The sequence below is a fragment of the Drosophila bipectinata genome, chromosome XL (assembly GCF_030179905.1).
Source record: "Drosophila bipectinata strain 14024-0381.07 chromosome XL, DbipHiC1v2, whole genome shotgun sequence".
Lineage (NCBI taxonomy): Eukaryota > Metazoa > Arthropoda > Insecta > Diptera > Drosophilidae > Drosophila > Drosophila bipectinata.
In genome coordinates this window covers 1,306,983-1,333,127 of record NC_091734.1, presented here as the reverse complement: position 1 = coordinate 1,333,127, position 26,145 = coordinate 1,306,983, and the positions used below count along the sequence as shown (strand labels likewise).

Here is a 26,145-nt window from a genome sequence, read left to right as displayed (position 1 = left end):
TCCAACACCATTTTCCCACTTTCATAACACTGTTTTTCAGTTTTACAGCACTGTAACAAATATCTAGTATTAACTATCGAACACAACAGCTGGATAGTGACGGGCCAAAAACAGCGATAGTCGCGATTGAACATCGATGTTGGCCAACTATCGATACACGTGTCTCCACACTACAGCACAAAGCCCAAACAAAACCAGCACGAAACCAACTGGCGCGTCTCTATGCGTCTCCACTCTACCAAAACAGCTCCGATCGCGAACGACGTGCACGGCGGATGAGAAAGAAGGGAGGAAGTTTCGTCTCTTTTTGTGCCAGGATCTGTGCGTCCTTTAAAGTAATTGAAACGAATCAGTTTAAATTAGTGCTAATATTGACAGTTTAAAAAATTAAAGCCTCGTTGGGTGACTGTGTGTGCGTGATATGCCGATTTTGTTTTTTTTTTCCAAAAATATTCCAAAAGTGTGCAAAAATCACAAGAAAACTGTAAATTATTAGTTGGAGTATTTTTTTTTTTTACATTTTTTTAACGGTGCTTAAAGGAGATGAGAAACCGGGCATAGAAACCCAACAAGGATGTGGGGATTTATTTAGAGTGAAAGATCAACTAAAAAAAAACATTGATTTTGGAGTTTTTGCGGCATAATATAAGATTCGAATAAGCATATCGGGACACACGCACACATGCGCACGGGAGGACTCGACCAACGACCAAGAAGAAGAAGAATAACGAAACACACAAAACAAACAAGACGACAAAACGCAACAGGAACAGACAACAGCATATTGCCTTTGCCATTTACTTTGTTTTTGTTTTTTCGCCGTGCTTGGCCTGAGTGCCTGCCTGGCATGGCCTGGCCTGGCCTGCCTGCGCAGCAATAAAATACAAATTACAAACACACAGACATGTGATACTCTGAAATACGACCACCACTAGAGAGACCTCTTGCATATAGTAGAGGCCGATACACCGATCAAGCGCGCGAGGGAGACAGATAAGCACGGAGACAGGCGCACGGATACGGTTGGACATTTGTGTGGGGGACAGGGACAGGGAGAGCGCGAACGCAAACGCAAACGCGAGCGCGAGCTTATCTCCGTTTTTTTGAGAACGAATGCGATAAAAGCAAAGCAAACAACATACACCAGGCCAGGCAAACACAATCCGCACTGTTTTCAAAAAAAAAAAAAATAAATAAAAAAATATCCAATTTTAAAAAGAAAGAAAAGATAGAAGGAAACAAAGCAACATCTCTCTTACATACGTTCTTCTTCTTTTCGGCACATGTGCGTGAAAAGTATCCTGACACACACACACACACACATACACATGCGCACACATGAGACACAGACACTCTAGCAGACGAGCACGTGTAATTCGTAATTCTTCTTCCTCTTCGTTCTCTCTCCTAATTCTCCAAATCTTTACAGCTTATATTTTTTTGTTGCAATGCAATACGCGGAATCATTAACAACAACAACAACCATAGAAATTACAAAGAAATAACTCAACATTCAAGTGCAAAAATATATAACAACCAAAAAAGAAAATATATTAATTTAAAAAAAAGAGAAATATTTATAACAAAACCGAAACGCAATCGCAGTGGAAATCAACAACAACAACAATAGCTGCAAAAACAAAAAAAACATCAAGTTCAATAAAAATTTAAAGAAAAAAAATGTCTGCCACAATAGTGCAGAAATCCACGGCAATGGTCGGCAATACGTTATTCGAATGCGGCGACATATTCCAGACGGTAAGTGTTTTCTAATCATATTTTCATTGTTTTTTTTTTTTGGTCAGTCATTAACCTTCTAATTAGGATATTCTTAGAAATAGAGTGCGTCAAGCTGAAACATGCCTAAAGCACATGTCTAAACATGCCTTCCATGCCTGCATTTATGCATCGTTTGCTTAATTTTTCCCCAAACTTTTAGTCGCAATAACTTGTTTTTTTTTTTTTTTTTTGTGGTTTCCGTTTTGTTACACTCTCTTTGCTTTTGTTTTTTTTTTTTTTTTTATTTATTTTGTTTTTTTTTTAAAAGCCAACCAAGCTGATTCATAATTATTTTGGTTCACAAAACTCACTCACGGGCATTATTGCGACAGACGACGACTGTAAAGTGGACTAAACAATATATATATTTTTTTTTGATAAGACATTTTTGATAAGCAAGTCGCCTGTTTTGGCTCTTTCGGACCACCCCCCATACCCCTCCTCTGTGTGGGTTACTCACTTGTAACAATTGGCGTCATCGCGGCAACAGCATCATTAAAAGCAACAAAAAACAACAAATACACTCGTGATCACTTATTTTTCCAGGCAAAGATAGTAGGTGTTATTAAATTAGTGAAAGGTATTAAAAAAAATATATAATATTAAAATTATTAAAATCATTAGTATTTCAAAAGTACAATCTTTCTAAAATATAAAATTTTATATATTTTTTAAATTAATTATCTTGAAAACTTATATTTTAATGCCCACTGTCTTTGTGTGCGGAAAGTTAGTGGCAGCAACAGCATCAGTCGACGCTAACATCGGCAGAACAACAAAAATTCGATTAAGTCAGTTCCGGGTTTGGTTTCGGATTTTTGTGTGTTTTTTAACTGATTTGTATTGTATTGGTGTTATTTCTTTTTTATTTGTGTGTCCGGATTCGAAGTTGCTCTTAAATGAGCCGAGTTAAGAGCTCTGCTGCTGCGCGGCCACGGCGCTGTTGCTGCGATTACGTGCCAAGTTTTGTCATTAACGGTGCTATGGAGCCCAGCTTGGGAGTAGAGAAGGGCGGCCAAAAAGGAGAGGAGAGCGAGAGAGAGAGAGGCTCAAGTGCTTGTTTTTATACCCTTGCAGAGGGTATTATAATTTTGGTCAAAAGTGTGCAACGCAGTGAAGGAGACATCTCCGACCCTATAAAGTATATATATTCTTGATCAGGATCACCTCCTGAGTTGATATGAGCATGTCCGTCTGTCCGTCTGTCCGTCTGTCCGTCTGTCCGTCTGTCCGTCTGTCTGTCCGTCTGTCTGTTTCTACGCGAACTAGTCTCTCAGTTTTAAAGCTATCGTCTTGAAACTTTGCACACACCCTTCTTTCCTTTGCACGCAGTATATAAGTCGGAACGGCCCGGATCGGCCGACTATATCCTATAGCTGCCATATAACTGATTGATCGGAAATGGTATAACTTTGGTGTTTTTAGAGTTAGAGAGTTCAAATTTGACATGTGAGCTATTTTTGGCAAAACATTACGTCATGCCAAATTTCATAAGGATCGGCCGACTATATCCTATAGCTGCCATATAACTGAACGATCGGAAATGACCCAACTTTCGTGTTTTTGAAGATAGAAAGCTGGAACTTAGTACAGATTTAATTCTTGGTCAGTTGATCCAACCTACCAAATTTCATTAGGATCGGCCGACTATATCCCATAGCTGCCATATAACTGAACGATCGGAAATGGTATTTGGTAGAAATATCAACTTTCGTATTTTTGAAGATAGAAGTTTGGGACTTTTTTTAGATTTTGTATTGTAATAAATTGGATTATATATTCCTATTCCCATAAGGATCGGCCAACTATATCCGATGTTTGCGATATATATCCGGTTTTAACTGCAAGGGTATATAAACTTCGGCTCCGCCCGAAGTTAGCTTTCCTTTCTTGTTTTTTTTCTTTCTTGTTTTTGTTTCGCAAAAATTTGCGTAAACTAAAATACAGGGCCAAAGGGTCAAGTAGAACACAAAAAAAAAAAAAATAAAATACAACAGGCAGGGAAAATATCAGAGCCAAGGCAGGTTGACGGCCGATAAAGTTGCAAATAAGTTTTTCTTCTTCTTTCATTGTTTTTCACTGTTATTTTTTTTGATTTTTTTTTTTTTTAATGAACTTTGCTGTTCTGTTGGCCGTGTTTATTGATTATCGTCGGGGGCAGAGTCACTCCAAGAGTTGATTGTTTTTTTGTCATTACACAGCATATTGTTTTTTTTTTTTTTTTTTTTTTTTTTTTTGGCAAAAAAAAACTGCAGCAACAAATTGCTGCCGAAAGCGAAAGGGCGCAACAAAAAGCCCCCCAAACACCAACACACACACATACACACATAGGCAGAGTCGTGTAATAGAAACGACTGCCGCCCAGGCGACGAAAGTGTCGCAATAACATTTGCAAATGTTACGCTGGAAACGGTGTCAAGAGCTAAATGAAATTGTAAATGTACGAAAATGGTTAGCAAGGCGTGCAAGTATTGCGTTAAAAACAAAAAAAAATACAAAAAATATTGTGAAATTTTTTTAAGATGGGCAGGAAGTCGTTAACATTTTTATTGAATAATAATAATTAATGTAGACACTTTTGTCGGTTGACAAACATTTGGTTTTCTTTGCCCAAATTGCCTGCTTCACTTTGGTCGGGTGGGGGAGATGATAGTGGTGGGGTGGGGGGTTGCTCTGGCAATTGCATTGGAGTGTATATGGGAGTTGGAGAGGAGCGGCCAACTCTGAAAAAATTCACTTTTTTTTTCTCCTTTTCGCATAACTTTTCATTTCGTCTCTCTTGGCTTCTCTCTTGGATACTTTTTATTATGAAATTTATACATGAAATACACATGGAGTTTCGGTTTGCTTTCGGTTTTGGTTTTGAAAAAATCTGCTTAGTTTGTTATATCGAAATCCTCGTACGTAATCATCGTATTATGTTTCAGCTCCCCCTCCCTTTGACTCCTTCGCTGCCTGTTCCCCCCCTCCATCACTCCTTTCCTCTTGGGCTAGCTCTCGTATCTCTCCTGCTGAGACTTTACAAGCGACAAACGGCGACTACTTTGTACGAATATAATTCCATTTCCTGCCAAGGCGATAACAACGTCGTCGTTTTATTTTGATCTGTATTTTCTATATGTGTGTGTTGTGTGTGTGTGTGTATGTCCCGACGCCATTGCTGCAAGAAGACGAACAGAAGAAGAAGAAGCAGCAGAATGGTTGGGGGGCGGTGGGGGTGGAGGTAGAGGCCGAGCAACTGCTTGCTACCTACCTAAGAAGCAACAACAAAAACCAGGCAACTCTACAATCCTCCACTGGTCCTCTGCCTTCCCGGGACCGACCACAGACCCGAGACCCGAGACCCTTCAACTCTCAGCTCATTTCATTTCGATTCGATTCGATACGACTCGACTCGATTAATATTCAGCCCCATCCCCCAAAGTCCAGGCTCAAGTCCTCTCACTCCACTCGCGATCACTCACTCCACTTGGCTGGCTGGCTGGCTCTCCTCTCACTCCACTTGCTCGCTGTGCTCACCCACACGATTAGAGTTGTCAAGTCTGAAAAAAAGGGTCAGAAATAAAAACATCCAAAAAAAAAAAAAGGTCAAGTTAGGGGGTTAGATCCTTTTTTTCATTAAAAAATATTTTAATATTTAGCTTGAAACCGGCCAAAATCAGAAACATCAGCAATGGCAACAACAAGAACCACACATTGCCAGCATATTGACTGGCTTGACCCTTGAGATACCCTTGGAGAGAGTGGAGTGAGTGAGAGGAGTGGAGTGAGTGCATTTTAGCGGGGTGGGGGTAAGAGGATCCTCTCAAGAGTTTATTAGTTCGATGGGGGTTGAAAGAAAAAGAAAAAAAAAAAAAGAAAAACATGTTGTTTGAGGATCACAACCCCGAAACGATTTCTAAGATTTTTATATATGTTGGTACATATGTGGTATATATGTATATACGTATGTACAATATATATTCAATTGCCTTCAAGTGCACGAAATATTTCGAAAATGTGTTTCCTCATCATAAATACTCACTCCATACTCTCCGACTTAATTGTTCTTCAATTATTTGCCGTTTATAAAGTTGAAATAAGCTATTTGCGTGCATCTCGCTACTGTGGCCGCGTATTATTATTAATATTATTATTGTTGCCTCTTATCGTTCAGCTTGTAAAAAATAAAGAAAAAAAGAAAACACACAAGCGAGTTAAATACAAGCATACATACATACATATATATGTGTGTTTTTTTTTTGCTCTCCCCACTCTTCAAGCTCTCCTCCGATCACCGTTGTGTGTGCACTCGCCTTTGTCGTCGTCGTCGTCGTTTTGCTATCTCACCCACACCAGTGCTCCCTCCCAATGTCCCCCTCTCGCTCTGCATGGAGAGCTGGGGGAGCCAGAGCCCCACAGAGCCACAGAGTGGGAGAGCGTGAGTGAGCGGGTGAGCGAGAAGACACTTCATATTCTATTGTCATCTTTTGTTGTTGTTGTTCTGTTTCTTTTTTTTTTTTTGCTGTTATTATTATTGCTGCTTGCTCTTTGGTGTTATTGTTGTAATCTTGAAATTGTCTTGACTTGACTTGTATTGTTGTTGGTATTATTGCTAATGGCCGCTCAATTGAGTGCCAAAGTACAGCACCCCCCCTCCCCTCCCCTCCCGTTGGGCTCGCTCTGTCATTGAAACCTCTGCTGTTTTTTGTTTGTTTGTTTGCATGCTAGAATTGGTGGGTGCAAGAGGGGGAGGGGGAGTCGTTAGAATTCTGTTCGATTATCATTCAAATGGCATATGAATTCGCGGAAAATTCATCGCCTGTAAAGACTAATAATAAAAAAAAATAAATAAATGTGAATAAAAAAAAAAAAACTGTTTATCTAGTCGTTTTCTTCGTTCCTCTGCTTCGCCCGCAAATTCTTAAACGGTTTCGCTTATTAATTTTGTTAATATTTTTCTCCTTATGCTGGTAATTTTTACCCTCCCCCCTCCCCTCTCTGCTATATTTTTCTGCCATATCATGCGGGCCACCCTCCAATAAAAAAAAAAACCAACAAAAACAAAAACAAACATTGCTTGCAACATGAGTTTCCATGTGTGTGCCTGATTGCCAATCCAATCCCAAAAAAAAAAAGAAGAAGAAAAAAAAAATCCAATCGAATCTATTATATAATGAAGTTGCGATCAACCGTCGCCGCTAACCGCTCAGCCGCCGTCGCAGCCGCAGTCGAAGTCGCCGTTGCCGTTGCTGTTGCCGTTTGTTTAGTAGATTTCCATTCACATTCACTGTCGCTTTTGATTGCCTGCCTGCCTGCCTGCTTTTGCTTTTTGTGAGCTCTGCGGGTTTTTACCAGCCGCCGTCTATCTTGCCATCTCCCTTGCACTCTGCAACTGGTTTTACAGGACAACAAAATAAAAGTAAAGCCTAATCACAAAAACACAATCACACAATCGACAAAAGCAAAAGCAATAGCGGCAGTTAACACATGTGAGCCATGTTTTTGTTGTTTGTCTTTAGTTCTAGTTCTCCACTCTATAGCCAGCTCTCCAGCTACCCCTCCCCCGCCCACCCATTTTAATCATGATTTCGATCTGCGGATCCGATTTTTGTTGAGAGCCAAAGAGCAACCCAACCACGTGTTCAACACATTCCCAACACACGTTGCTCTCTTTACTTTACTTACAAAACATACCCCCTTTCCCGCTCTCACGCTAACAACCCTCCCTTTCCAGTGGTTCTCCTTCCACTTTCCTTCTTAGGGTTTCAAATTTTTATTATTTCTTCCCTTTTTCCTTTTTTTTGTTTGTGCGGGTTATCAAATAGTCGATAAATTATTGGAATAGAGTATAGGGGGGGAGGGGAAGGGATCAATAAATATACAACCTGTGGAATACCAAAAAGGGCAGGAGAGAGCCTGGAGACATCCTCCATTGCTGCGCCTTTACTCTCTTTAAGAGTAATTTAATCAGAGTCCTCCCTCTCTCTCCCAAGTGCTTCTCAAATCACAAAACAAATCTCTTTTAAAACGGTATTACTAAACCTTTTTAATTGCCAAGTGCCGTTTTCTTATCAAATTGCTATTCTTTTTTTGTTTTTCTGTCGTCTCATTGTAAGAATTTCTGGAAAATTCCAATTGCTTGAAAGGCTCAGAGAGGTCTCAGTATTTTGAGCTTAAAAAAATGATCTTGTTTTTCAGTTTATTTTTCTCTCTTATTGTTTTTTTTGCAAGAAGAGTGCTTAACATGCATTTTTGTTTATTTCTTTCCTTAGTTTGCTGTTTTTTTGGTATTTTATTTCTTGGTGTTTAGTTAATTTTTGTTGTTATTTTTGTTTTTTTTTGTATATCAACTTGTGCGCGTTTTTCGCTTATCAACAAAGCCAGAACAAAAACAAAAGCAAAAACAAAGACACAAACAAAAAGCAAAAAGAAAAACAAATACGACAGGCAACAGGCCGAAAGATTATTATTATTATATGAACTAACTAACCCAATAATAAGTATATTCTTATCACATTAAATCACACACACACACACACACACACACACATAAACACACATAGAGAATCAACAGAGAAAGAGAAGTGTTCTGGGCTTGGGTTGTTGTTTATTCTGTCTCTTCTCCTCCTCTGCCACCTCCAACCTCCAACCCCTATCTCCATCTCCTTTCCCCCTCATAATCCAGTCGAGTCTTGTTTTTTTTTTTTTTCTTCAATCTATACTTTGTGTGTTTTTGTATTTTTTTTTTAGTTTTTATTTTTATGATTTACGTGCTTGGCCTGCAATTGGTGAGAGTAAGAGAAGAGCACATACAAGTGTGCATTTGGGGGGAGATATGTAGAATATTGTGTCCCCCTTCCCCCTTTAGACCAAGCATGTGGGGTGGGGTGGGAGGTGACGGAACGGGTCACTGCCACTGCCATGTGCTCGCAAGCAAACACGCACACACATGCATGGTCGCTGTAGCTGTTTGCCGGGCGGCGACGTCTGCGCAGTGATAAGCGCCGAGAACTTTTCCCCCCGCCGATAAGAAGGAGATGGGGATGGGGATGGGGAAGTGCTCTATGAGTGCATTTAATGGCCATTATCTATAAAGCCATTTGTTTTAATCCAATGTACAATCAGAACATGCAGTAAGAAGGACAACAGTCCGTAGGGAGGTTAAATGGTCATACTTTGGGAATTATCTTTAAAAAAAAGATGGTCTTTCTATAAATTCTTCTTTTATTTGTTATTAAAAGTAACTGTAATAACTAACTAATATAATCTCTATTTAAACCTTGGATTTTAAACCTTACTGCAGTCACGCTTTTGAAATTTTGCTAAGAAATGGTCACACTTTTGGAAGAGGTTTGAAAAAACAGGGTCTGTCTATGTATTCTTCTTAAAATTCTCATTTTTTAACCTAAAAAGTCTTAAAAATCTATAGTTAGACCATAGTTAGACTAAAATTAGTAACTCTGTGAAAATATATCTTAGAAACGGTCACACTTTTGGAATATATTTGAGAAAATGGTCTCTTTGGCTTGGTCTCTAAATCTTTTCTTAAATATATGCTCTATAAGCCCCTAGAATCTATATAATAACCCAAATCTATCAGCACTTGCCTCAATTAGAAAAACAGTCACACTATTTAAGTCTTTTCAAGACTTGGTCACACTTTCAAAAGTATTGGAAAATGATTTTCTTGATAAATGATAGAAATACTTAAATACCATGAATGAAACCTGCAAAATAATCAACTCATATATCCAGAAACTATATACTCTCTCTCCATGAATGATAGGCTTTCCTTAGAAAACACTCTCGGATTCGGATACCCAACACCCGGAATGAAAACAGAATTCCATTCCATTGGGAAATGTTTTTTTCTTTGGGCTAATGCCCCCCTTTGGATCGAATTTGTTTTCCTATTGTAGCTACAAACACATGTACATATAGTCTTACTCCCCAAGAGACTGGAAATTGGGGTCTCACAAGTCACTCTATAAACTCACAAAAAAAAAACAAAAAAAAAAGTACCCGATAAGACTGGAAGCTCTCTGGACACCCCGTTGTCGGAGATAAGGCTGCAACCCTAGGAAGGGGGTTTGGGGCAAGGGCAAAAGGTGATAGTCGAGGTGATAGTACACTCACTCCCCACTGCCCGCTCCATTTCGAATTTCGAAAAACTATTTTCTAGAATGTCAGACTCATAAAGTTACAGACCTTTCAAGTATATATATTTATTAGAAGGCTTATCTGAAAGCCAATAGAGAGAAGAATTGCGGGAAAGTCTTATAGACTTCCCGGGAGAATTGAAAAACCAAGTAATTAAATTTTAAATTAAATAAAAGGCCTATTATTTATAATAATTATTTTATTGCTTCCGGTATAAATTATAAATATTCTTGAAATATATATATATATTTTTTTTCTTTCTAAAATTCTTCCTAAGGCTTGTAAGTTGGATCTTCGAAGAGAGTCTCTATGGGCCAACCAACCAAAAGCTGTTACTTCGATTACATAATCGTGAATCAGTGTTGCCTTTCTCCTTTCGGGTCTTTAGAGTTTCCTTGTTTGGCTCTCACTCTCTGTTTGGGGTTTAGTAACCAGACTAGTAGTTGGTTTTAAAAAAAAAAGTAATAATATTTTATAAGAAAAAAAAAGCCAGTATTTTATTTAAATTTGGAGATATAATATTATTGATTGAAGACGGAACCCTTGATTTCTTTGTGATTTTTTGTAGGTTTTTTTTTTGTTTTTTTTTTAAAGCCATTTTTAATGGTTGTTGTGCTCCGAATTTAGCAAGGCCAAGTCTCGTAGTCTCGTAGCTGCTGCTGCTGTGAAGTTTTCTTTTATTGTGTTTTATTATGTGATTTTTCGTTGTTGCCAATTATTATTATGTGAGTGCGCCAAGAGCCGGTTCAAAAAAAAAAATATATATATATATATATATATCTCTATATATAAAGAGAAGGAGGAAGAGACACAAAACCAAAGACGGCTTGGCAATGAAACGAAACGAAAAGAAACGAAACTGGCACGGTTGTTGCGCATGCGTCGCGTCGCTTGGCGTCGTTTTTTTTTTGTTTTTTTTTGTTACTTCTTCTTCCTCCTCCCTTTAAACACTCTCGCTATCTATCTGGGCTTTGTTGTTATTGTTATTGTTGTTGTTGGTCTTACCAAATATTAGTAACAATCCAACCACGAACGGATGAACAATGAAAACGATACGAAAATGTGAAATGCCTTTTTGCCTCGACGGTCGTCGATATATAGCGACACGACCTAGACCTCAATCAATGGATGGATGGATGGATGGATGGCCCAAACCGAAAACCCAAAAACCCGAAACCCTCCAACAACAACAACAAAAGCTCCAGCAAAGAGCCAAGTTAAGAGTCCAAGCCTTTGGCAACATTATGTAAATTATAAACATGGCGCTTTTTGGCTTTATATTTTTTTTTAAACGTTTCTGTTTCGTTTTTTTTTTTTAGCCATAATGACAAATTGGGGCCGTCATTAAGGGAAATAAATATGTAAACGGAAAATGGAATAAAAAAAACACCTCAAGTTTGCATTGCGAAACAGAAACTGAAACTGAAACAGCAACTTTAAGCCACTTTCCTTAGCCTTGTTACGAGTTGGCTTGCAGTGTTTCACTTGAAATGCATATTTTTAACAAAGAACTAGTGGTTTACATACCAAAACTAACAGAAATGTTGGTATTTTTAAAGGATTTTGATAATGGAAGTTTACCATCGAAATTATCGATAAGTTATCGACTGATTATTTTAGTAAGATTTTGATTTTATTGACTTGTTTTGTTATTTCTTACAAGTTCTTACAAGCCCTTGCTTTAGTTTTCTTTGGTATATGACAAGGGCTTCTTGATAATCAAATATCAACAAAGTCATCGATTTTATCGATAAAATATCGTTAAAAACTAAGTTTTCGGTTCTCTATATAGATTTTATGAGCTTTAGTTTGGTCAAACCTTAATAGAAAGAAGCTTAACTATAGTTAACTTATAGTTCCTAAATGAAATATCAAAAAATCTATCAAAATCATCGATTGTTTCGATAAAAAGCTTATTGAAATACGTGTTCCTGTCTATATATTGATATTAATGAGCTTTATAAGGTTCAGCTGTTAATAAAAAGAAGCTAAAATATAGTTTTTCAATTAAATATTGTAACTTCGATCAAAATCATCGATTATTTCGATAAACTATTGACAAAAAATACATTTTCTCTTCTAAATATCGATATAAATGAGCTCTATGCTATTCAGATCTTAATGAAAAGTATATAAAGTATATATTTTAAATCAAACATTATATTATCGAAAAAAACATTGATTATTTCGATAAAATATCGATAATTCCGTAAACTCTTCATTTTCTTTTCTAAATATCGATATGAAAGAGCTTTATACTCTTTATACTCATCTTAAATGAAAAATGATGTTATTGAACAAAAGTCATCGATTATATCGATATAATTTAGATTAAAAATCAGTTATCGGTTCTATGTAATGATGATTATGATCTCCATACTATTCAGATCTTAATACAATAATATATAAACTATAGCACTTCAATTTAAGATAATAATTTCAAAGAAAAACCAATTGATTATTTCGATAACAAATCGATAACACAGTAAACAGCCCTCCACGATCTTGTATCATCTTTCAAGTCATTTCTTCCTAAACTGGAACAGGCAGCACAGGCACATGGTATCGCCATTATCGTGTGCTGCCTGCCTGCCGTCTGTCAGATCCGTCCATCAATCGATCAAAACCGACGATCGGCAATCGGCGATCGGTAAACAGAGAGCTGGGAATGCAAATATGGGAAGTGCATCTGAAATGAGAATGAAGTGCAATTGCAATGCAGCGATGTAACGCAACTGGCATGACTGACAAATAGCCCAGAACCAGAGCCACAGCTCGATCACAACAGAGAACAGTCCCGGGCATGTGTTAATTACCAATTCAAATTTGACCACAACAATTAAAATGGATGCGAATGGAGGCTTTTTATTTTTCAACTCTGTTTCTCCTTGTTCTGCTTCTTTTTCTCTTATTTTTTTTATTTTTTTATATATTTTTAAGAGGTGCCGAGCGGAGATTTTGATTTTTCCATTTTTTGATTTAATTTGATTTGATCTGCGGCCTGCTAATCAAATTTGGTTGTCAAACAGACCAAAAAAAAACTGAATAAAAAACAAAAAATGGAAAAAAAAAAAAAATCTCGCAGTTTGCAAAGAAAATTTGAGGCTTACCTTGAACTTTAATTGAACCGAAAAATAAAATAAAATAAATCGTGCGAGTGTGTAAATATGGAAATTAAGTGCGTATTATTGGTTTTATTTTTGTTAGAGATTAGATTTATTAATTAGAGATGAGATTATGGAATAATCGATAGATTTATAGAGTTATCGAACTCTAAACTAATAGAAAATCAATGACTTTGATAGAATTATGATGCTATTGAACTCTCATTGTCGATAACTATCGATTTTAGATGGAAAATCAATGACTTTAATATAATTATATTGTTATCGAACTAGCAATCTAATATAGACTCTTCTGACTGTCGATAACTATCGATTTTAGATATGAAATCTATAATTACGATGCTTTCGAACTCTTGTCTAATGTAAGCTGTTATATTTTTCGATAATTATCGATTTTAGATAGAAATCCAATAATTTCGATATACTTATGATGTTATACAACTTACTACTATCGATTAAAGCAAACAAAGACCTGTATTTAAGAGTTGAAAACAATAATATCGTCTTTAATCGATGTTTTAGAGTTGGTAGTTAGAGATGACAAATGAAAAGTCTTGGTTTCGATATAATATTACTATATATAATACTATATTAATGCGTTCTAATGTAAAACCTTACATGTACTCCGATAAGTATCAAATAAATCGATTATTATACATCTAATTAGAGATGACACTTCCAAAATCGATCAAATAATGATGCTATCGAACTCTACTCCCGAATAAAACCTTGTCATTGTCATGTACTATCGATTAAATCGATATTCAGATTTCTAGATAGATCTCTAGATAGAGATGACAATTACATAGCCCTGATTTCGATATAATTACGTTGTTATCGAACTTCAATCTAATGAAAACCCTTCCCCCAAGACCCTAATATTTGGACTCTATTTTTAATCCATTTGATTAACCTTTTCAAATCTGCGATATGTTAATCCAAAGCATATAGCATCTTGATTTTGATAAATTGAATCTCAGCCTCAGACCCCCCTGCCCCTCCATCGCCTCCATCCTCGAAGCTAAATGTAAATGCTTGGCTTTAATTGCTAATGTTATTCCCCAAGCGATTAATAGATGCGAATATATATATATATAGCTGAGCCACGCCCCCTTGAACGCCCTCTGTTGCTGTCTCTGTTTAGAGCAGGTTGTTTAGCTGAGACTGGAGACTGGAGACTCTGTATTATAAATAACACTCAATAATAACTTTGTATTCATTTTCAATTCGCATATATATATTCCGAGAGTAAGATATACTATCTGTATGTGTGTGTATGTTTCGATTTCGATTGGCATGGTATTGGTGTTAGCTCATCGAGGTTATGGATATTGCGTCGTCGTCATCGCGATGTTGGTAGTATTGCTGCTGGCTTTATAAACCAGTTAGTCCAACAGCAACAGCAGGTCTTCAGCATCTCTTACACACACACACACACACAGATATTGGGGTTTTGAGCCAACCGCTTAGGTGCGTCTCTCTGTCTCTGTGTGTGTATGTGTGTGTGTTAACGTGTTTATGAGACACCACCAGTCTCAGCCAACAACAATCACCAATCTTACCTAACAGCCCGTGAGCCAAGACCCGAAACAGACACAACAAAATATATATATATATATTTCTCTGCTTGAATATATATATTATATATATATAATGTATGTAAACCATAAAAAGTTGGCCAAAAAGCACACTTTTAAGAACCAAAATCCGTATCCGTGGCTGTGGCAAATTATTATTTGTTACAAAACATTCCGAGTCTTTAAATGACTTTGTTTTTGTTAAACAAACAGAGTTTCTTTAAGGAAAATGCTAGAAGAAAATGACTTTGCAAAAATAAACGGGGTTTTTATTGGAAAATTATTGTATTTCGATAGCTTCGATTATTGCTTAACTAAATGTATGATTTCCTCTAGGGGTTTTGATTAAATAAACATGGTTTTTGTAAGAAGAGTCCTAGATTTTCCCCAAAAAAATGTTTTCGATTGAATTACTAATGTATTTTGATAATTTCGATTACTTTTTCATTGAAAAATTGTTGTATATCCACATTTTTGGTTATTTCTTGCATAAAAATAAGATTTCCTCAAGAGGTTTTGTACAAATAAACATATTTTTTATGAGGAAAGTACTAATTATGTTGATTTTCCTCAAAAGAAAGGTTTTTGATTGAATAATTGATGTTTTTCGATAAATTCGATTATTTTTTATGATTTTCCTGAAAGGATTCCTTCTTTAAACTATGCTATTTGCTAAAAAAAACACTGAAGATAATGGACTTTCATCCAAAAAACTGTTTAAATTCAATAAATTTTATATTTCGATATATATTTTTCGATAAAAACGATTGCTTCTGTCTTTTAAACGATGTTTTCGATTTAATAAAGATATTTTTAAGAAAAGCACTGAAGATGTTAAGAACTTTGCTTTCAACTACTGTTTAAATTCAATAAATATAATATTTCGATAATTTCGATTATATTTCCCGATAAAAACAAGTTCTTTCTTCTTTCTAAAATAAGTTTTTGGTAAAATAAACATAAAATCTTCAAGAAAACCATCAAAGGTTCAAGATTTTTCTTCCAAAAACTGTTTAACTTGAAAAAGTATGCTTTTTCGATAATTATCGATATACAAATTGATGATTAAAGGTTAGTTTTTACCCTAAAGATTTTTTTTTTTGTTGAAATAACCAAAATTGCATAAGAAAATAATTAATAACTCATATAACAGCTAAAGTCAAAGGTTTTCCCCACCACAGAACTCATCAAGTTGGAATAACGGTTTTGTTTAGATAACATTTCGATAAACAAAGCCGATGAATAAGCCTTGTTTTTTCCACTGGCGGATTATCAATTGAATAAAGTGGAAAACTCAATGAATTATTTCCAATTATTATTACGAGGGAGAAACGTATAAACCCCATTGTGGTTTAGGTAATACTAGAATATAAATAAATATAGGAATTACAAGTTTCCGATTACCACAACAGCTCTACGATTACGAAGGTTCTTTATGATTTTAATTTTGAATTCGATAATAAATCGATAAATCGTGGCTTTAATTGGTTTTAAAATCAATTTCGAGGATTATTACCTCATGAGTTAGTTTTTTTTTTCGAACCGGAACTGACTGCCTCGAAAAGAAAAGTTTTGCAAAAGGCCTCAAGGTCTTTGGTTGTAACTCCCCCTCTTTGGGAGTCTTTCTTTCTTTCTCTCTCTCTCTCTCTCTTTCTTCTTCTTTTTATTGTTATTGTTATTGTTATTGTTATTGTCTTTACTTAACCCACCGCAACAATGAAAGAGAAATGAAAAGAAGAAAACCCGAATGCGGCTAGAAGAGAAGGGCAGAAGAAAGAGACAGGAGACAAGCAACTAGGCAACAAGTAGTAGTAGAAGAAGAAGCAGTTAAAAGCAAAAGCACAAAAAAAAAAAAGCAAAAGCATGACTGAAAGAAAAGTAAACGTATTTTCATTTTCAAATGAAAGGGAAATTCTCACCCATATGATGTGGAGCTAGAAAGAGACTACTAGAGAGTCCAAGACAGAGAAGAAGCTTAAGAGAGCAAGGGAGGAAAAACTTTGCAAAAAAAAAAAGAAAAGCGTGGTTTTGCGGAAGAGAGAAGGAAAAATAGAGCGGAGATTGGCGAGTTTTTCAAAAGTGGTTTTTCAAACATGTTTTTTTTTATAAAAAAAAAAAAAAATATATATATATATATTGTTCCCACCCCCTTTTATTTTTTTTTTTACCTCCCATTACCATTACTCACCTCGTGGTTGCGGATCGGGTTTCAAGCGTTTATGGCGACGTCCGTTTTGCGAAATCAGTTCACGAATTATGGCCCGAAAGTGTGACCTTCGTTGTGTGACAAAAACAGCTGTGCAAACGGAAAACAAAAGAAAAGAAAGAAAAGCTAGAAAGAGAAACAAACATTCATAATATTTGTCACTGAAGGTTGGCTTTTATTAGTAAACTGCGGAAGTGTTTATTTGAAATTACTTATTTTTAAAAATTAAATATCTTAATCTAAATAATTTTCAAGGTTTTGTGGGGAAATTTCTTTGTTTGGTTTTACAATATTATTAAGTAATCGTGAATTGCCCGCATAAACTGGGTTTTTCTTCTTCAGGTCTCAGGTACTACTTGCTGCAAATACAAAAAAAAGAAAAAGCAAAAAAGCAAAAGCAAAAGCAAAAAGCCAGCAACCGTATCCGCAGTCGCAGTCGCAATCGGCTTCGCAGCGGCAGAGACGTTGCAGCGATGCCGTAAGCGTCACAAAAGCGCTAAAGGTTTGCAAACTTGTTGCGCTCGTTAATGTTTTTTTTCTCTTTCTTTTTTTTTTTGCTGTCTGCGCAGAGTTGCAAGCTGAAACCGAAACTGAAACCATAAACAGGGTTGCCAGGTGCTTGGATCCGGTTCGAGTCTGGTCCTCAATGTCAGCTGACTAATTAACGGTGTAATAGAGCAGGAAGTTTTGAAAAAAAAAACAAAACAAAAAAAAATACCAAAACTGAGAGCAAAGACAAGATAAGATAAGAAATATATTCATAAATGTGTGCACTGCGCCTATATATGAGCTTCTAAACTGATTGTTCGTCAAGCAAATTAATTAATTGGACATTTAAATTGTTTTGTTTCTCTGAAATGGTATATGAAGGAATTACTCATTGTATGTGTGTGTATATTGTGTGTGTGTTTTGAAATCGGAGCAAGAAGATAACCCAAATAAAGTGCATATGTATAATAAATATTTATTTATTTCTTGCCAGTTTCCAGACTCATCTGTACGCAGGCAGCTCAGTTTTTTTTTTGTTTTTTTGTTTTTTTTATTTTAGTTTTTTTTTTTTTTATGTGTCTTGACATCCCCTTGGGGCCAGATAACGATTCTCTAAGTGGGGCTATATAAACCGTAATCTTATAGGGGTCTAGCATCTGTAAATGCGAACAGTGCTGAGGTTTAAGATTATTTTATTTATTTTTTTAAAAGTTATTTTAACTTGCTAACCATCTGGCAACCCTATTACTACCGTCTCAGTTTCAGACATTGCGCATGCGCCACCGTCTTTATCGCTCTGCCCGGCTGGCTCTCTGCCTTGGGGGTCCACCTCTCCTACTCTTTCTCTCTCTGCCCCCACACTGTCGCTTCTCTTTACACCGCCCGATGTATAACCCTCCCCTTCTTGTCGCACTTGTTGAGCAAGCCAACCAGTTTTCCCTCTCTGGCAAAAGGAGAGTGGCAAATTGTTTCTCTTTTTTTTTTATTTCGAAGGGGGCCAAGCAAGAAGAGAGGCTGTGTGGGTCTGTTGGATGGGGTATCAAAGGGGGGCGGGGTGGTTGATTACTTTGCCTGGCTGAGCCCAAAATGTTGTTGTTTTTTTTTTACTTTTGCTTTTGATGTCTTTTTGGCGGCAGAGCTCCGGCTTTTGGTTTTTTTTTTTTTTCGAGCCAAGACATGAAAAGACAAGACTTGAAGCCAAGCCGTGCCGAGCCAACTTGTTGCGTGTTGTTGGCTTGAACTTGAGCTCTATACATATGTAATTGGCTCTCTGTGGCCAGAGTTGTTGTTAGTTTTTGTTGTTGTTGTTTGTTTTTTTTTGGCCACGCTTGATGGAGTGAGTTGAGTGTCGTGTTGTTGGCGTTGTGCTTGTGTTGGTGTTTTTGTTAACTGGTTGCATAACATGTTACAGCATCGCATCGAACGAAAATGAACAAGCCAAGTCGGACGTTGCGTTCCCAAAAAAAAAAAAAAACTAAAAAAAACTAAAAAAAAACCCCAAAACTTGATGACGACACGAAAAGTGGAGAGTGGGGAGTGGCAAGGGGGGAGGATAGAGCTGGCAGCTGGTTTTTCTTGGCTCTCCGGTTAATGTCTGGAAAATTATAACATTTTGTGGCTTTTGCAATATCTCTGTTGGCTTTTTCTACTGTTTCTTTTATTTTCCACTCTTTCTATCTCTGTTTCTGTTTCAATTTCCATTTTCATTTTTTTTTCCTGCTTATAGGTCAAGTTAAAAGTAAAAGTATCCAAGCACCATTTGAGCTTGGCTTTTGGCTCTTCTCTTCCCCCTTTTACCTTCTTTTTAATTATATATTTATGTCGTTTTTGTTTGGCCTTTTGCGAAATATTCGCTCGTTACGTATATTACGTATACGCCCGAGAGACGGAAATTGATTTTTTATATATTTTTTTTTTTGGATTTCTTCTCACCTCTTTATTTAAAATGTATTTTTTTTTTTTTTGCATTCACAGGTGGCGAGTGATCGCGATCATCAGCAACAGCAACAGCAGCAGCCGCCAGTGGTGGAGCACGTCCTGGACAGCACCAACAGCAACATGGAGCAACAGCAGCACCCACACCGCCTGCACGGCCCCCTCACTCGCACCATTTCACAGCCGGCTCAGCGTCATCAGCAGCTCCTTCAACAGCAGCAACAACAACAACAACAGCAACAACCTGTGGCATCCTTGGTGACCATTATCGAGAGCCTGGGCAGCATGAACCTGCACCGCAAACTGGAGAGGACACAGTCGGAGCCACTGCCCCAGCAGCCCATGAATACTTCCAGGTAGGTGACGAAGGCTAAGGCTGATGCAAGGGCTTGTAATAATGCCAGGGGGAGTGAGGATTTCAGGATTTTGGTTAAAAATAGGGGAGAGATTTGGAAGGATTAGAGAAGCTTTGTTTTTGGAAAAAGTTAGGTGGTTTTTTAATTGAAAATATTCATAATTTTGAGCAGAAATATGTCGTTTTTAATAATGTTATTTCAAGTTATTTTGTTTTTTAAACGTATTTTCGTTTAAAAACTTATTTCTTTATATTTTTCTTATTTTATTCTTTTCGTTTTCTTCTTATAAGGAGTTTTAATTAGAAAAGTAACAAAATTATAAAATATAAATACTACTTTGTGTAAAAAATAGCACTTTTTAGAAGGTAACTTTTAGGAAAACAAAAAAAAAACCGGAACTTTTATGTTTTCTTAATATTTGTCGGTCTTTTTTGGTCAAAAATTACATCATTTTAAGAAGACTAACTCCAAAAGGACCTAAAATCCAAAAGAAATACCATTTCAAAATATAAAATTGGTTTAAAATAAGTACCTATAAAGCTCTTTTTTAGAAGAAACTTAAAATCAACTTAAAAGAAGTACTTTGATCTCTCTTTTTTTACCAAAAAAATATGTTGTTTTAAGAAAATCCTTTTAAAAATAGAAACTATATAGTTTTCTTTACATTTTTGTCTCTTTTTCTGAAAGAAAATAAATCTTTTTAAAAAATTGACTAATAATCCAAAAGAAATACCATTTTAAAAGGCAAAATGAACTTGAAAGAAGTAGCTCTGCTATGTAGCTCTTATTTTACAAGAAAAATATATTTCTATTCAAGAAAATCCTTAAGAAAAGAAACTGAAGTATTTTTTTCATATTTTTAGCTTTTAGAAAGTATGTAGCTCTTTTATTTCAAAACCAAGGCTTTTATTTTAAACGACATACTTTACTTTAAATTAAATATCGAAATTTAAGTTCCAGTCTAGTTTAAAAAAAAAATCCAAATAATACTATAGACCATGGCTTTAAATTCGTCACTAGCTTTAAAACCAAATCCCCAGCAGAAGTCAGTCTCTCAAAGTGAGCACAGTCCTTGAAAGAACCATATCTATTTTTTTTTGAGAAAAACAACAAAAAAAAAGACATTTTTATAAAAAATACCAAAGATGCCGACCGGTGGCTGGAAATCGTAAGCTTAACTGGCAGTGTTACCAGCCTAGAAAATACTAACATATTTATTGGAACAACCACTAATCCCAGGATTCTTTGCAGATACAAGACAGAGCTGTGCCGGCCCTTCGAGGAGGCAGGTGAGTGCAAGTACGGGGAAAAGTGCCAGTTCGCCCATGGATTCCACGAGCTGCGCAACCTGCAGCGGCATCCCAAGTACAAGACCGAGTACTGCCGCACCTTCCACAGTGTCGGCTTCTGTCCGTATGGGCCGCGCTGCCATTTTGTTCACAATGCGGATGAGGCGCGCGCCCAGCAGCAGGCAGCCCAGGCGGCGTCCAAGTCCTCCTCCAGTCAGCAGCAGCAGTCGTCCCAGTCGCAGCAGTCTTCCACGGGTGGCCAGCAGAGCTTCCCTAGCAAGGGCAGCCAGGCCACGAATATCCTGAACAGCAGCAACGCCGCCAACAACAACAACAACAACAGTAATCAGTTCTTCTTGCCACTGAGCCCGCCGCTGTCGATGAGCACCGGCTCGGATCGGGAGTCGCCCACCGGATCGCTGTCGCTCAGTCCCACCAACTCGCTGACCAACTTTCCCTTCCACGATGCCCTGCATCAGAACGGCGGCTATCTGGGCCTGATGGGCCAGGGCGGTGGCGGAGGCGGCGGCGGCAGCAGCAGCGGTGGTGCCGGCAACAGTTCCTCGGCCTCATCCACATCGTCCTCGTCGGGACTGGGTCTGGGCCTGGGCATGGGCATGGGCGGCATGGGCATGAGCATGGGCCTCAGCCTGGGCATGGTGGGTGGTGGACCGAACACCCCGCCAGAGAGTCCCAATGTACCCATCTCCCCGGTGCACACACCGCCGCCCTACGACCTGAGCGGCCCCACCGGGAAGCAGTTGCTCCAGAAGAGCGTCAGCACGCCACCACAGCACCACCATCAGCAGGTGCAACCGATGCAGCAGGAGGAGACGCCACGGCTGCCGGTCTTCAATCGTCTGAGCTCCGCCGTGGAGGCCTATCAGTCCAACTTGGGTCTCTAAAGAGGATCGTTAGAGAGGAGGAGGAGAAACAAGAACCAAATCATCGAAAACCCCATCCACAAAGCATCCCTCCATCGATACTAAAAAAAAAACAAATCCTTGACAAAATCTCAGCCAACGACCCTCAAAAGCTGCGACTTGATACTGAAGAGCTGACAACAACAACAAAAAATACTAAACCACGCAACAACAACAAAAAAAATACTAAAAACAAGAACCAAGCGATCTTTGATATGATTTCTCTCAAGCTGTGACAGTTTATGTCGTTTATCTTTAATCGAAAGACAAACAAACAAAAAAAAAAACTATAAAACCTACAAAAAAAAAAAAAGAGATATAGAAGGACGATAAGATATATAGATACGTAGAGAAAAGAAAAATACTAATTCCCAAAAAGGAATGGAAAACGGAGCATTCTCCAACACTGGACAAGCAAGTAACGGAAACCGCAACCAAAATGAGACGCAAAAACGAGAGAAATCTTCAAGCGAGAATTTTGCTCAAAATCGAAATCAAGGAACTTATATATATATATTTTATATACAAACACACACATATATATATACATAGATATATATAACGGATTATGCGAATTGTTCCTGCATTTAATAGGATCTACTGTACTTGTAGTGGTGCGCACCGATTAGGAAACCCCTCCCGCAGCACTTGTCGATTATTGTTCAATATATATTTATTATAATGCCGCACCGATCCTTTTTGCTCGGTATATATATATATATACTTGGTCCTGTATATAACTATCCGTTTTGAAATGATTATCGATAAGTCCGATAAGTCTTCCAATCGAAATCGATCACAGATGATTCGATAATGATCCACAGAGAGAACGCAAGAGAGAGAGAGAGCGAGCGCAGGCAGGAGAGCAGAAACGAATGGTAACGGAAACGGAAACCGAAACAGAAACGGATACGAAAACAGGCTCTCGGATACACTACCATTTACAGAGAGAAAAAAAACGGACAGCTGAGAAACGGAATGTTAAGAAAATTCTTTAATTTATTATATTTTTTGCTAAATTTATGTAATAGTGAGATGATTGTGTAAATACGAGAACGAGACGGAGTTAATACTTTGATAAAAGCCTATAAATTATGTTTTAACAATTTACGTTTACGGTTACAATGATCTTGGATGATAAATGATATGATGAATATTATTGATGATATACCTCTGCAAAATCTGCAACAAATCACAACAATAAACAAAAACCTACAACAACAACAAATAACAAAACACAGAACTACAGAAAGATAATTAAAAATCTTAAATCTTAAATGAAAATTTGCTGATTTTTATTATAAAACACCAACAACAACTACAAACAAAACACCATAATTTATTTTCGCATCTACAACAAACAAACAAATAAAAAAAAAAACAAAAAACATACCAGCTATATTTTATATGCAATTAATGTTAATAATTTATGAAAAAAAACACAAACACACATACACACACACACACAAACACAAACACATTATATATATTTTGACCATTGATAATTTTATGTTTTTTATGGTATATGCGACACAGATCATTTTGTTTATTATATATAATATTATTATTTTTATTTTTATTTAATTTATTTTACCAAACCTTTTTTTCTTGATTTCTTACTTATTTTTTTGGGTGCAGTTATATAATTTTTAGTGTTTACAAACGAAACAACCAATCCCCCCCGCCCCCCTTATTTATATACAAATTATATAAAAAAACAACAACAAAACCATATATTTATATATTTGCTTATACACCACCCTGATGATTATGAACTACATTTATATGTAATAATAATAAAAAAAAAATACAACAAAAAAAACTACAAAAAACCGAAGCAAAAAAAATGGAAATGTTATAACTTGTAACAAAAACAAAAGCAAAAACAAACAAATGTGAGAGAAACCTATTTAAAATATTTATGTAGGAAACAAAAACAACAAAAAATTAACGATTGTCGATCTTTGTATGTGTCGGGAAAACAACAACAACAAAAACTAAAAAAAAAAGGCCGAAATGAAAGAAAAAAAACTGAGTACAGTGTTAGAAATGTATAATTAAGTGAAAACTGAGCAAGAAATTTAGAAAACGGGAAAAAAACGCAAAAAAAACTTAAGGAAAATATTTAAATTATTTTTTATACAAAAAACACACACACGCACACCCACTCCTTTTGCCCTTATTGTGTATTTTGCAATTATGAACTGTACTGTATGAACAGACATTACACCTATTAATTATTTTTTTTTTCTGTTTAAATAATTTATATTTAACGCAATATTGGGGATACTGCAAATCAAAACAAAACAAATTCAAATATTTTATTACTCCTATTTATTATTACCTTTTTCACTTGGCGTATTATATTTAAAAACAAAAAAAAAAAACACCAGCCACAGAGAAAACAATTTAAGCATGACTTAAAAACAAAAACAAGAAGAAAAAAAAAAGAAACTAAAAAAAAAACAAGAGAGTTGTAGGGAGAGAGGGAGAGGAATGGCAAGTGTTTATCAACACGAGGGGGTAAATAATTCTCAAAGTGCCTTATCATTAATATTATATATATACTATATAAATTATACACACACCCAAACAAACACACACACACACACACACACAAATTACGTTATAGTCTTGTGGAAATGGAAACGGACGGAACGAACGAAAGTGCAAAAGGCATATTTATTTATTAATTTTAATTCTATTTTATTTGATTCTCTTTTCGATATTTTTCGATTTGATTTCTCACTCCCACTCTCCACCTCCACCACCTTTGTTGTTTCTTTGTTTTTTTTTCTCGTACGATTCAGAATCGGTTTTCGGATTCGGACGACGAAGAGTAGTTACGTTTACGGCAGCGTGCAAAGGTTAACTATAATTCTATATATTTAATACTTATAATAATACGTTTTTTTTTATTTTGCTCTATTTAAATGTACAACCCCCCCATACAATCTAAAATTTGAGCTTTGGTTATCATTAATTAATTACTTGTTCTTCCCTTTGTACAACAAAAAAAAAAGCAAAAACAAAAAAAAACTCGGGCCCGCATGAAGCAATCGGGCGCCTTATCGGAATTAAAGCCTAAAAATTAACATACCACGTCGTCTTCCCCCCACAAAAAAAAAACAAACAACAAATTATAATAAACTTGATGTTGTGAACCAGAGGTTAGGATATATAACTATATTTTTTGATGATCGATTAACAAAGAACAAGAAATGTAATGCCAGTTGAATTATACACTATTTAATTATGCTTTGTTCGTTATTTATATTAAAACATATACCATAAATAATTCATAGATTTCCGCCTTGGCAGCAACAACAACAACAAAACAACGAAAAAGACAAAACAAATAACAAATTAGAAATCAAACACAACTGTACATGAATTTTGTTAATGCTGAAACATGCCTATTTATGCTTCCATTGCAACACTATGTGCGTATTTTTATATAGTAAATTAAAGTGAAGTGAAAACAATTTAGTTTATGGCGAATTTTAAGTTAAATAGCAATTAAATTAAAACGTTACAAAATAAATGGAAAAATATAAACAAACTGTCGACTCTGATTTTCATTTCAACAACTTTTTTTCAGCAGCAAGGTCTTTGTCTGGCGCCGTACAGTGATCCCTCGATAACAAGGGTTATCTCTAAGCTGAATGAGGTGACGTCGTCGCTGGTTCTTGTTCTTTTTCATATGGCTGCTTAATTTAAAAAGCCTATCACATGTTTCACAGATTTTCCTGGCTTTTTCAAAACTCTGGAATTTTCCATTTTTCCCATTATGTCTGATTTTTCCCAATTGTCCCGATTTTTTCGAATTTTCCTCATTTTTTCCCGAATTTTCCTCATTGTTTCAGATTTTCCCGCATTTTCCTAAATTTTTCCCGGATTTTCCGAATTGTCCTGAATTTTTTCAAATTTTTTTCCGAATTTTCCAGATTTTCCCGGAATTTTCCCAATTTTTTCCGAATTTTCCAGTTTTTCCCCTTTTTTTCAAATTTTTTCCAAAATTTTCCGAATTTTCCTGAATTTTCCCGAATTCTCCCGAATTTTCCTGAATTTTCCGAATTTTCATGAATTTTTCTGAATTTTCCCAAATTTCCCTGAATTTTCCTGAATTTTCCCGAATTTTCCCGAATTTTCCCGAATTTTCCTGAATTTTTCCGAATTTTTCCAGATTTTTTCAGATTTTTCCGAAATTTTTCCAAGTTGGTTACGTTTTCCCCCAGAAGTAGGCCAAGTCCAATACGTACGACGTAATGGTAAAATATCCCCATACCGGCGAGCACGGCTGGATACTAAGTCCAGTACGTCA

The 26,145-nt window shown here is 36.3% G+C and overlaps 1 protein-coding gene across 1 annotated transcript; it reads left to right on the top strand.

The window, feature by feature from the left end:
- Positions 1-180: 180 nt before the first annotated feature.
- Tis11 (Tis11 zinc finger protein) lies at positions 181-25,383 on the top strand. Its single transcript, XM_017232513.3, has 4 exons — positions 181-335; positions 1,430-1,758; positions 19,293-19,609; positions 20,861-25,383. Exons 2-4 carry the CDS (start codon positions 1,681-1,683, stop codon positions 21,801-21,803), a joined length of 1,338 nt encoding a protein of 445 aa, XP_017088002.2. The 5' UTR covers positions 181-335; positions 1,430-1,680; the 3' UTR covers positions 21,804-25,383.
- The last annotated feature ends 762 nt before the right edge of the window (positions 25,384-26,145 follow it).

Bases quoted from the DNA above. Each gene is read 5' to 3' on its own strand.
- Tis11 (XM_017232513.3), top strand. From the start codon at position 1,681: ATGTCTGCCACAATAGTGCAGAAATCCACGGCAATGGTCGGCAATACG. The intron at 1,759-19,292 runs GTAAGTGTTTTC...TTGCATTCACAG, and splicing joins GCGGCGACATATTCCAGACG to GTGGCGAGTGATCGCGATCA. The intron at 19,610-20,860 runs GTAGGTGACGAA...GATTCTTTGCAG, and splicing joins CAGCCCATGAATACTTCCAG to ATACAAGACAGAGCTGTGCC.